This window comes from Littorina saxatilis, linkage group LG10 (genome assembly GCF_037325665.1).
Source record: "Littorina saxatilis isolate snail1 linkage group LG10, US_GU_Lsax_2.0, whole genome shotgun sequence".
NCBI lineage: Eukaryota > Metazoa > Mollusca > Gastropoda > Littorinimorpha > Littorinidae > Littorina > Littorina saxatilis.
The window spans coordinates 5,315,511-5,328,010 of NC_090254.1; the positions used below are offsets into that span (position 1 = coordinate 5,315,511).

General features: G+C 41.6%; 1 protein-coding gene across 1 annotated transcript in view; it reads left to right on the plus strand.

The window, feature by feature from the left end:
• LOC138979133 (espin-like) overlaps positions 1 to 11,624 on the plus strand; it is a 46,306-nt gene extending 34,682 nt beyond the window's left edge. The window contains exons 6-9 of the mRNA XM_070351943.1: positions 898 to 2,149; positions 3,214 to 3,448; positions 4,353 to 4,514; positions 4,912 to 11,624. Of these exons, the coding sequence (XP_070208044.1) occupies positions 898 to 2,149; positions 3,214 to 3,448; positions 4,353 to 4,514; positions 4,912 to 4,995 (1,733 nt within the window). The 3' untranslated portion in view covers positions 4,996 to 11,624. The remainder of the gene's footprint in view (positions 1 to 897; positions 2,150 to 3,213; positions 3,449 to 4,352; positions 4,515 to 4,911) is intronic.
• Positions 11,625 to 12,500: the final 876 nt, after the last annotated feature.

Consider the following 12,500-nt stretch of genomic DNA (forward strand, 5'->3'; position numbering starts at 1 on the left):
GTAATCAGTCTGTCATTGTAATCAGTCTGTCATTGTAATCAGTCTATCACTGTGATCAGTCTATCACTGTAATCAGTCTGTCACTGTAATCAGTCTATCACTGTAATCAGTCTATCACTGTAATCAGTCTATCACTGTAATCAGTCTATCACTGTAATCAGTCTGTCACTGTAATCAGTCTATCACTGTAATCAGTCTATCACTGTAATCAGTCTATCACTGTAATCAGTCTATCACTGTAATCAGTCTATCACTGTAATCAGTCTATCACTGTAATCAGTCTGTCACTGTAATCAGTCTATCACTGTAATCAGTCTATCACTGTAATCACTGTAATCAGTCTATCACTGTAATCAGTCTATCACTGTAATCAGTCTATCACTGTAATCAGTCTATCACTGTAATCAGTCTGTCATTGTAATCAGTCTATCACTGTAATCAGTCTATCACTGTAATCAGTCTATCACTGTAATCAGTCTATCACTGTAATCAGTCTATCACTGTAATCAGTCTATCACTGTAATCAGTCTATCACTGTAATCAGTCTGTCACTGTAATCAGTCTATCACTGTAATCAGTCTATCACTGTAATCACTGTAATCAGTCTATCACTGTAATCAGTCTATCACTGTAATCAGTCTATCACTGTAATCAGTCTATCACTGTAATCAGTCTATCACTGTAATCAGTCTATCACTGTAATCACTGTAATCAGTCTATCACTGTAATCAGTCTATCACTGTAATCAGTCTATCACTGTAATCAGTCTATCACTGTAATCACTGTAATCAGTCTATCACTGTAATCAGTCTATCACTGTAATCAGTCTATCACTGTAATCAGTCTATCACTGTAATCAGTCTATCACTGTAATCAGTCTATCACTGTTTGTTGCAGTCAACGTGGACGTGCACAACTCCCCCAGCAAAGTGTGCATCACCAGTTCCAAGGAGACGGGGGAGAGAGAGATCAAACACTGCACCTCACTCCACAACTCTGGGTCTGAAGTCACCCCGAAAGACTTCTCCAAGGCCTCAGCATCAGCAGCATTCTACCTCTCAGCATCATCGTCAGCATCTTCTTCCAACCAGCTTCCTGCTGTGAAGCCAGGCTACCTTCCTGCTAACCAGCAGTCTTCAATTGTCTCCACTTCTCAGATCCACACTAACGGGCACAGCAACGTGTCTTCCGGAAGAGGTCGGGAAAGTGAGAGAAGGTCCCCAGGGACAGCGCCGAAACCTCAGAGAGAAGAGTCCCCATCCCTGGCCGAAAGGAAAGCCTCATTGGAGTCTGCTGCCTCCCACAGGCAGAGTGCCGGCTCTCGTGTGTACGTGTCGCGCTTTTCCACCATGGAAGGGGCGAAGGTTAATGGAACCGTCCCTAACGGCACTGCCAGCAACGGTTCGGTGTCAAGCGCTGGCAGTAGTGCCAGTGGTTCGGCAAAGTCTGTGATCAAAATCAGCAACAAGAATGTGACCATCATTTCCACGGGGAAAGACGGCGGCAGCAGTGCCCCCAAGTTCACAACCACTCCCCTGCGCAGTAACACCGACCACACGCTGTCAGGCGCTCACGTGTCCAGTCGCAAGAAGGACACAGACTTTATTTCCTCTCTGGCGCAGAAATACCAAGGCAACGGTTCTGCCAGCAGCAATAACGATGTGCGACCGACACCAGTCGCGTCATCATCAGCTTACAGAAGCCAGGCAACTTCAGGGGACAAGGTCAGTGCGTTGTCCACAAAACCTTCGTGGCAACAGCAACAGAAAGCAGCGGCCTCAGTCGTGGCAACTTCAGGGGACAAGGTCAGTGCGTTGTCCACAAAACCTTCATGGCAACAGCAACAGAAAGCAGCGGCCTCAGCAGTGGCATCTTCAATTGCCGCGGCAGCTTCATCATCGTCAATGACAGTGGGACAGAAAAGACAGCAAATTCCAGAGGAAAGCAATGGTACTACCCCTGTTCCTCCCGCAGCTTCTGTGATGCTGAACGGACACGCTGAGGAATCCACGATGGGACTGACGAACGGCCACAATGGTGACGTGAGCCCCCCCGGTGCTCCCCCCCTGGCCCCTCCCCCTGCCCCCCCTCTCCGCTCCGTCAGTGAGCAGACGGCAATTCGCAAGGCTGACGCATCATATAGTCCAAGGTGAGCAGTCTGTCAATCTGTTCAAAAGGCATTTATTGCAGGGGTGCTAACTGTCATATTCCAGGTTTTTGATTTGTGGACAAGTTAAAAACTTAATTTCTAAAAAAAAAATATAGATAAAAAAATTTAAAAAATGTCCAGCTTGACTCTCAAGCATTATCATCTATGTTTTATAATGTTCAGCAATGTACGTTGAGGTTTTGTGCCAACAGCCAAAATGAAGAACATAGATATCATTTAAAAACAAGATGCACACAAGTAGGAGAATATGTCTTTTTCTTCCCTAAATTGCTTAAATCCTGAATAATCCTCCATGTGTACAATTATTTTGTTTTGTATTGTGCTGTCTTTGTCATGGTGAGTAAAAGATCTCTTTATAATATAATATAAGGTTTTTTGAGTCACTTGAGAAAAAGTGACTCTATGTAATCGGTCAGTGTTAGTCTGTCCGGCCGGCCGTCCGGCCGGCCGTCCGGCCGGCCGTCCGTAGACACCACCTTAACGTTGGACTTTTCTCGGAAACTATCAAAGCGATCGGGCTCATATTTTGTTTAGTCGTGACCTCCAATGACCTCTACACTTTAACGATGGTTTCGTTGACCTTTGACCTTTTTCAAGGTCACAGGTCAGCGTCAAAGGAAAAATTAGACATTTTATATCTTTGACAAAGTTCATCGGATGTGATTGAAACTTTGTAGGATTATTCTTTACATCAAAGTATTTACATCTGTAGCCTTTTACGAACGTTATCAGAAAAACAAGGGAGATAACTAGCCTTTTCTGTTCGGCAACACACAACTTAACGTTGGGCTTTTCTCGGAAACTATAAAAGTGACCGGGCTCAAATTTTATGTGAACGTGACTCATTGTGTTGTGAATAGCAATTTCTTCCTGTCCATCTGATGCCTCATATAATATTCAGAACTGCGAAAGTGACTCGATCGAGCGTTTGCTCTTCTTGTTTAAATTTGTTGTCTTGAGCAGTCTTATTGTTTTGTTTTTCAGATGTATAAAAGTTATAACATTTTTTGTCTCACCAGCGGTCTTCTCGTTTTGTTTTTCAGACCTAAAAGTTACTCCACCCAGAGCTCAACCAACAGCTCCATGCCGGGAACGCCCCGAGGCCCAGGGGATCCTGTTCACCACAGCAAGAATGACCTCATGGCCGCTCTAACAGCCGCCGTCACGTCGGGCAGTCCGTCTGCTTCGTTGCGCAAAACCAGAGGGCCCGGAAAAGGCGGCATCAATGAAGTCTACTCCAAGAAGGTGTTGGGAGCCACCACACCTAACGGGACACCGGTAGGAATTCAGAGTGATTGCATGTTTGTCGTGATTTTTTTTTGTTTTTTGTTGGTTTTTTTGTTGATGTTTTAAAATGAACTGGTTAGTTGACAGTAAGCAATGATACAACGAATAATGTAACAAAAACAATTGTTACATTATTCGTGGCGGATGTAGCTTTTCCTTGAAATTGCTATCGAGATTTTCTCTGTAAATATATTATCACTAGGAAACGCTAGACTGATAAGGCCAAAAATAAAAAATAGGTCTGTTTACGGTAACCCGCCTAGTTTTTTCGCGCGACCCTAGACTTTTTTTTGGCATTTGGGGAAAAAAAAAAAAAATCTTGTTTTTTTGGCAAAATAACGTAAAAATATGGGTTTTTTGAAAAAAAAAAAAAAAAAAAAAAAAAAACAATCCCGACCTACCGACCCTATTTTTTGGGCCTATGTTACCGTAAACAGACCTATTTTTTTTTTTTGGCCTAATTACATTATTCATTTTTGTTATGCGGGGAGGGGGGGGGGTGGGGGGGAATTACTCCCCCCTTCAATCCTACTTGGGGCCTTCTGAGGCCAACAAAACCCAAGCCTTTCCTTTCCATAAAAGTAGAGCTTTCAGAACTCTGGGCAGTTTCCTGAGAGAAGGGCTGGGAGGGTGTGTGTGTGTTATGTGTGTGTGTATGTGTCCGACTGGCTGAATACTGTGTACTTCATGTATCTACTGCTGCTTAAGATTTGTATCTTTTGATAATATATTGACTTGCATTTATACTAAAAAAATTTAAAAAAAGCTCCACCCCACCCCCTCCCACCCCCTCCCCCCCCCCCCCCCCTACACCCATGCCCCCCCTTACCCAATCTTTTCTTGTTTTCTCTTTAAATGATAAAAAATGACTTTTTTGTTTACCTGTACACTTCAGGCCTCCCCACTGCCACCTATCGAGGAGTTTGACCCCAAGAACTTCCTGGATCAGGTGGGCGACACAGACAGCGCTGGCAACAAGATGCCGGACTGGAAGAAACACATGCTAGCCAAGCACATGGCATCCAAGGCTCTGGAGCAGCATCTGAAAAAGCAGAAGGTAATGATCACGTGGACGCACACACGCATGCACGCACGCATGCACGCACGCACGCACGCATGCACACACACACACACACACACACACACACACACACACCCACACACACACACACACACACACGCACACACACACATACACACACACCCACCCACACACACACACACACACACACACACACACACACACACACACACACACACACACACACACACACACACACATATCATTCTCTTCCAAGCCTCTCTGGCAAGAGATTTAAAACTAATATTTTCCTCCTTTTTTCTGTCCCCTTGACCATCTGTCTGACATGTTCAAACTGTGCTTTTCTTCTTGTGCAAGCCAAGAATATTTTGCAAGATGTTGATTTAATTATCTGCTGTTGTTTCTTTTTCAGGAGGAAGAATACGAGTCCAGGTTCAAGAACATGCCAGCATGGAAACGTGCCTTGATAGAGAAGAAAGAGGGTGGACACAAATAAATGTGTGTGGGTATGCACCTAGCTATAGGCGAATGAAACAGCAAGTGCAAAAGACTGACGTCATTGTAATAGACAGAGCCAGATGAATGTGATTGTAACAGACTAAACAAACAACTCTGATCATAATCTGTATATTTTGACAATGCACGGTTGTGCCCAGGGCTGCAGAGAAATGATAAAGAAAGTGGAAGTGGTGTAGGTCTCAAGTGATATCAATGCCAGTGATGGACACGAAGGTACAGTGGTACCTGTAATAAAGACACCATTGGAACCAGCCTATAAATAGTCTCTACACTGCAGGTGTCTTTGCGGTCACAGATGTATGGTGGTCCAGAGTAACAAGACTGTGTGCTTTGTGCTAGAAGGGAAAGTACCACAGTGACAGATGGCTGGTGGTCCAGAGTAACAAGACTGTGTGCTTTGTGCTAGAAGGGAAAGCACCACAGTGACAGATGGCTGGTGGTCCAGAGTAACAAGACTGTGTGCTTTGTGCTAGAAGGGAAAGTACCACAATGACAGATGTATGGTGGTCCAGAGTAACAAGACTGTGTGCTTTGTGCTAGAAGGGAAAGTACCACAGTGACAGATGGCTGGTGGTCCAGAGTAACAAGACTGTGTGCTTTGTGCTAGAAGGGAAAGCACCACAGTGAAACCTGTGCACAGTGACCAGCCAAGGGACCCACTAAAAGTGGACCTTACAGACAGGTGGTCGTTATACAAAGGTTAATTATATGGAAAAGAATGGGGATCATTTGGTGAGGTTCTAATGGACAGACAGTCGTTATCAAGAGTTAGAAAGCAGCCTGAATTACATGAGGAGGGTAACAGGCTCACAGGACTATATGAAATCTTATCCTTATCCTTGGTCGCCAGGGCATGTGTGACTGTATTATTATTGATATTATTATTTTGATCATTATTATTATTACAAATCTTTTTTTTTCTTTTTGTTTTAGTATACCTGTGCTATAATACAACACTGGCAGGACCACTTCATTGGTACAGAGGTGACTCGGTCATCCAAATGATAAAATTACCTGTACAAACGTTTTCAAACACCCGACAAAAGGCAGTGAAACTCAGTCTTTGGAGGCTGTAAAACAATTGGCTAAGGGTGATTATTTAGTCACCAAGATAAGGGGCTGTGCAAAGGGAAGTAACCTCAGTTTGAAAGAGCTTGGATAAAAACCCACTCATCTGACAGTGCATAGAATCACTTATTTTAGTTATTCAACAAGAAAAATCTGTTTTTTGTATTCGTGAGATTCGACACAAGTCCAATAAACGACCGTCAGATTCTGCATAAGAAAGGTCAAGACTTGCAAACAATGCACGGGAGAGAACTGCACATCTGTCGTCTGCCATTAAAGCGGGACATGTTCCGGGGTTGTGTCCCTTGGGACATTGTCATTCACGTCTACCAAGGACTGGAGAGCGTAAACAGAGACACGGTTGCGTCCCTTTATGGGGAGGAATGTGGGGAGAGTATAGCAAGACATCGCCCCTGAGGACTTTAGGACCGATTCTTTTAGGTTGGAGGAATTACACTTCCAGTGGAAAAGAGAACAAAGACATTCATCTCTTGGAGTGTGTGGGTTGAGTGATATTGCTGTGTTTTTGTTCCGATGATTTTTGCTTTTTTTTTTGCTGTTGTCTTTAACACACAGAGATATTGGGAAATTTCAATGAGAATTTACAAATGATGTAGTGTTAATTAAGTCGATGAGTGGTCTTTGTATATTGTATGGATTTACTGCAGTTGTATATAATGCTGATATTTCTTTCTTTTCCCTGCAAAAAAAAAAGAAGTGTGCAAGCCATAATTATTTCCCAGAGGAAGGTTTGGTGGTAATGTGTTTTGAGAAAGAAACTGCCCTCTTGTAACGGTCAGTTGTTAAAGTTTCTTGCACTGTATATATATAAGAGCATGAACTTGCATAGTGATAGCAGTTACGTTGTTAATGGGCTTTGTGTAATCAGAACAAAACTTTCACCTGTTATAAAGTATATTTAAAGGAGAAGTGTCACAAGGTTTTATGTTTTATATTATTATTTAAGTTTTGTTGACAGATTAATTAATATTTATTTATCATGAAATGAAACAAATTAGAAATGTGAATACATGTATTACTGTTTTACAAAAAGAAGAAGGTATGCAATTTGTATGTTTTCAGATTGTGGCATGCAAAAATAACAGCCTTTTGACTATTGTCAAGTTGATACATTCCTTGGAGTGTTCTCTTTTTTGAAACTATGAAATGCGACATATCATTCTTCAAATTTGGTGACCAAACAAAAGTGTGTGTGATTTGTTTTTGTTTGTTTGAAAATATGTAATTTCTGTTTTTTCATATCTGAATCAATTGTGTACATTTCCAGACATTCCTTTCATAGCTTTCAAACGCACAGATTTCAACATGTTGCCTATTTATCTAGTGTATATATGTCTATTTAATACATATCATGACGAGAGGGGAAGGAGCAAGCTATTTGAATGAGGGATGGAGGATACCATTGCAGACGTCACTCAGAAATCAGAAATGATGGAAAGAGTCAAGAGAAGGGTTGAATGTGTGTAGCTCTGTTTCCTCCTTGGGGATGAAGCTACCAGGGGAAGGGATTGTGTTGGAGGTGCGGGTAGAGGGGTAGCCCTCCCGGTGCTCCCCCTTGGACCTCCCTAGTCTAGGACCCTGGGTCTTCGCGAGGTGGCCATTGTGGCGTAATCCCTCCGGACTAGCATAACGTTTCCCTATCCCAAGACCGACCGTGCGTGGTCTATGACCACATCCTCTACGAGGTGACCCTATCAACTAGGCAGCGCAAGCCCCTAGGCGAAACACGGCGGATCTAGAGGAAAGAACCTCGATAAAAAATTTGAGCTGCCATGAAGACGGAGCATGTTGGCTGAGGACAGCGGGCAGACCTCCTGTGCCGACACCCATCTACAGGAGAAAACCAGGCATGCACGCATCAAACCCAACATGGCCATACAAATGTGAATAAATTGCAGTGTGTGTGAATTTGTAAAAGAAATAACAAAAATGATTACCTTGTTGATTTGTGCCAGTTGCCCATAGCACCCATGGCATAATCACACACATGAATTGTTGATGCATTGTACAGTATTGTGACTCTGTGATGCCATGTGGATATAATCATATATCTAACTTACACATTCAGTAGTCCCACATTCACCAGGTATTACTACCTGGATTTAATGCGCAATATAAATATCCTCATTATTGTGATATTGGTTTGCACATCAGCCATGTGTTACTATCAGACTTACATATCGTGTTATTTAAATAAAAACAAAACACACCAGTAACCAATTTAGGTACGTTTATATCTATAATCAATATTTCGACACGTTATTGCCTTCTTCGGGAGGGTAAGCTTATGAAAAGAATGGAATGACGGCACGTGACATACAGTGTGATGAATTTTTATGATGATTTCATGTTATTGTAAGGCTAACCTTAAATTTGACTTTAGGACAGGTTTCGTCAGTAATTAGACTCGTTACACTAATTCATTGTAAGATAAAGGAATGAATGCAATAGTTACTACCTTACCACTTAACATCTGCCTTCTTTTTTTTTAAATGATACTTTAACTGATATTGGTTAATTTCTCTCTGGATTTACTTTTTTGTTTAGTGACATGACACACTTACATATTGATATTGATATGCATTAGCCTCTCATTGTGCAATGACTGTGATGTTCTGAAAGAGTTATAGGCAAGAATCATGTATTTATCATTAGTGTATTACCAACTGTTGTGAAGTTTCATTTGGTTGTGTATGCCATGCCCTTCAAGACTTAACTTTGACAGCTTGATCTTTATAGATGCTGGCTCACCTTTTCTGTTCATTTTGACCAGACATCCACAACAAAATTTAATTCTAAATTAAGCAATTACGGGTGCAATTTGCGGCATAGTCCTGAACAGTGACTATGTGACGTTGCTTTCACGGGCAAATTGCGACGTCACATATACTGAAAGGAGAGTGACCGTTAGAGATGTATTCAGCTGGGCAACACTAACCTCACACGGGGCTAAATCGGGTTATTGCTCAATTTGCAACAATTTTCATTCTGTTTGCCTAAAAGGCAGCCTTCTTAGTTTTAGTTTCGCCATTTCTTAAAGACAAAGCCCTTTAGAGTAATGTATGGCATGTACAACGTGAAAGACAGTATTGCAATAGTGAATTTAGATGCATGTGAAAGTGGCAGGCCCACACCATTGTTTGTTGTTTGAACCAGAGTGCTAGGTAGATACATTGTACTGGTGAAGATAATGGAATGGGAGGTGGACTATAGGGGGAAGCAGAGGGGGGGGGGGGGGTGGTAGGGGAATGGAATAGGCCGTTCATTATCCCATCGGTCACTATAGCTATTGCTGGTGCGAACATCAGACGAGTAGCAAACTAGCATACAATGAGCTCCTGATTCATTAGTGTAATTCTAGGACCGATATGGTTGTTCGCCGCCCTGCAAAATTAAGTAATTGGCTTAATTGTGGCTGGAGTCCTATAATGGACAGCCAACACAGCATAATTGCCTAACGGCGGCTGTAAAACTGCATGGTGAAAGTATGCTCACGAATTACATCTACTTTGGAAAAAAAGAGAGAGAGAGACAGGGAGAGAGAAAGAGAGACAGAGAGAGAGAGAGACAGACATAGAGAGAGAAAGAGAGAGAGAGACAGAGAGAGACACACAGACACACAGAGAGAGACACACAGAGAGACAGACAGACAGAGAGAGAAAGAGAGAGAGATAGAGAGATACAGAGATAGAGAGAGAGAGACAAGGAGAGAGAGAGAGCTAGAGCTAATACCTAGCCCGGTGTCGGGGTTTCGATGGATACAAGTTTGGCATCGGAAGGTTATCAAATATTAATAAAATTATCTTAAAAAATGGTTTTTGATTTGATTTTTAGGCCTGTTCATGTTTAAAATGCGGATGGAGGGGCAGGGAAAAGGAAGTACATGTAGGGAGGGCGGCACATATACAATAATAACGTATCATTCTTGCCTTCCATGTTGATTGAATTTGCATTTTTGCATACACACAGAATAATTCAAAATGTTGTTGTATCTTGAATATCAGAATGAATTGTGCCTCATACAGGGATTGTGTCTATTGTTAGCAATCTTTGCAATTCCGTTTCAAGACGTAATAAATGCATATGAAATGTCAAACCTTTTTATGATTTTAATATGTTCGTTTCAAAATGGTGATGCAAAACGATGTTTATTATGCTATTGTTGAACACACATACCCTCTTGTTGCTAGTTCTTTGCTCTCTGGTTTTAGAGAACAAATCTGACACATCAATCATGATTGTTAATCTGCTTCCTGTCCACTTTTGATGTTGAGTTCTGTAGGCAGAAAAGGTTCTGAGACATACGGAAAAATACCATTCCTTCATCATTGAAACAAATGAATCACTTGTTAATTCGTTCGTTTCAAGGAGTGCTCTATGGTAAGCTTATAACTATGTTTTAAGTTTTTACCTTCGTCCGGTTTTCTTGCAATATTTCTGTTTTCTATTCATCGTAAGACTTTTTAGTAGTGTTAAGTACAATATTCAAGATCGTCATTGATATTTGAATAGAAAAAGGTTTCAAGAAAATAAGTACAATGGTAAAACAAGATATTAAAAATAGAAGTGCGTGTGGTAGCAAAACTGCAATGTCCAACACACACAAATTTGGTTTCGTTATTGTCTTTTTTTCATGGATTTTTGTGTCTGTGTTTTGTTTGTTTGTTTGTGGGGGAGGGAGTACATTTTGTGTAAAACTAGAGATGCAATGTCAGTGTTTGTGGGGGTGGGAGTACATTTTGTGTAAAACTAGAGATGCAATGTCAGTGTTTGTGGGGGTGGGAGTACATTTTGTGTAAAACTAGAGATGCAATGTCAGTGTTTGTGGGGGTGGGAGTACATTTTGTGTAAAACTAGAGATGCAATGTCAGTGTTTGTGGGGGAGGGAGTACATTTTATGTAAAACTAGAGATGCAATGTCAGTGTTTGTGGGGGAGGGAGTACATTTTGTGTAAAACTAGAGATGCAATGTCAGTGTTTGTGGGGGTGGGAGTACATTTTGTGTAAAACTAGAGATGCAATGTCAGTGTTTGTGGACCAACCTTTTTATTGTTTCGTTTTTGTTAACAGCAAAGTATATTGTATATAGCGTTTGTCGTCAGAGCAGGCAGAGAGACCACAAGCAGTGCATCGTCCCCTTCGTTCTTCCTTCTCTCTGTGTCTCTCTCTGTGTCTCTCTCTGTGTCTCTGTCTCTGTCTCTGTCTCTCTCTCTCTCTCTCTCTCTCTCTCTCTCTCTCTCTCTGTCTCTCTCTCTCTGTCTCTCTCTGTCTCTCTCTCTCTCTGTCTCTCTCTCTCTGTCTCTCTCTCTCTCTCTCTCTCTCTCTCTCTCTCTCTCTCTCTCTCTCTCTCTCTCTAGTCTTTTAGATCAGCTGCAAAGAGTCTCTGTCTGATACCAGATTTTCATCAGATGACGGACAGGGCCACAAGTGTGCTTTTGTGTTCACCGCTGTTTTGAATTACATATCAGTCAAGATTTTTTAAGTATTTTTAACGTGAATAAACGCAAAAAAATCACATTCTGTCTTGTGATTGAAAATTGTGTGTGTGTGTGTGTGTGTGTGTGTGTGTGTGTGTGAGAGAGAGAGAGAGAGAGAGAGATAGATAAGCGCATCCGCAGTCTGTCTTTTGATTGAAAATTGTGCGTGTGTGTGCGTGTGAGAGAGAGAGAAAGAAATGTGTACCCGCAGTCTGTCTTTTGATTGCAAATTGATTGTGCGTGTGTGTCTGTGTGAGAGAGAGAAAGAAATAAGTGTATCCGCAATGGCGTTTTTGACAAGAGTGGGGATTGCTGGTTTTCATGCTTTACCTGTAGGTGCCAGACATTTAATATTTCTTGAATTGTAAAGTTAAGACTTCTCTGATCTATCACATACTTAGGTACTTTCGTTTTACTCCCAAAGCCGAACAATTACATTTAAGGAGACATTTGGAATTTTGTAAGCATTGAGGATCTCTAAAATTTTTAAAGGTAGCCGTCTCTTGTTTTCCTTGTCGTGTAATTTGTTTAGGCTTTATCAACGTATTATTCATACATCCTTTTCACTTTCATAGGTTGAGGCAGGACATGCGGATTTGTGTCGTATGTGTTTCTCCTTAGTCGGAATTGATGACTAGTTAATGGTTGTTGATCTATTTCTAGTGCGCGCTGTTGCCCACGGGTGCATTAGCTTATTGGTCATCATTACCGGACATAATGAACGTAATTGTCAAACAGGATTGAATGTGATCAAGTTCTGTGTCTGTCCGTCTATCTGTCTGTGCACGGTTGTACACGTAAAATCCTACATGTGTAAAAGAAAACAATACGTGGGAGAAGCATCCAAGAACGCAGAAGAAGAGGAACCAAATAAACTTACTAAACGTTTTTGACAATGAGTTTTGGTTGAAAAATA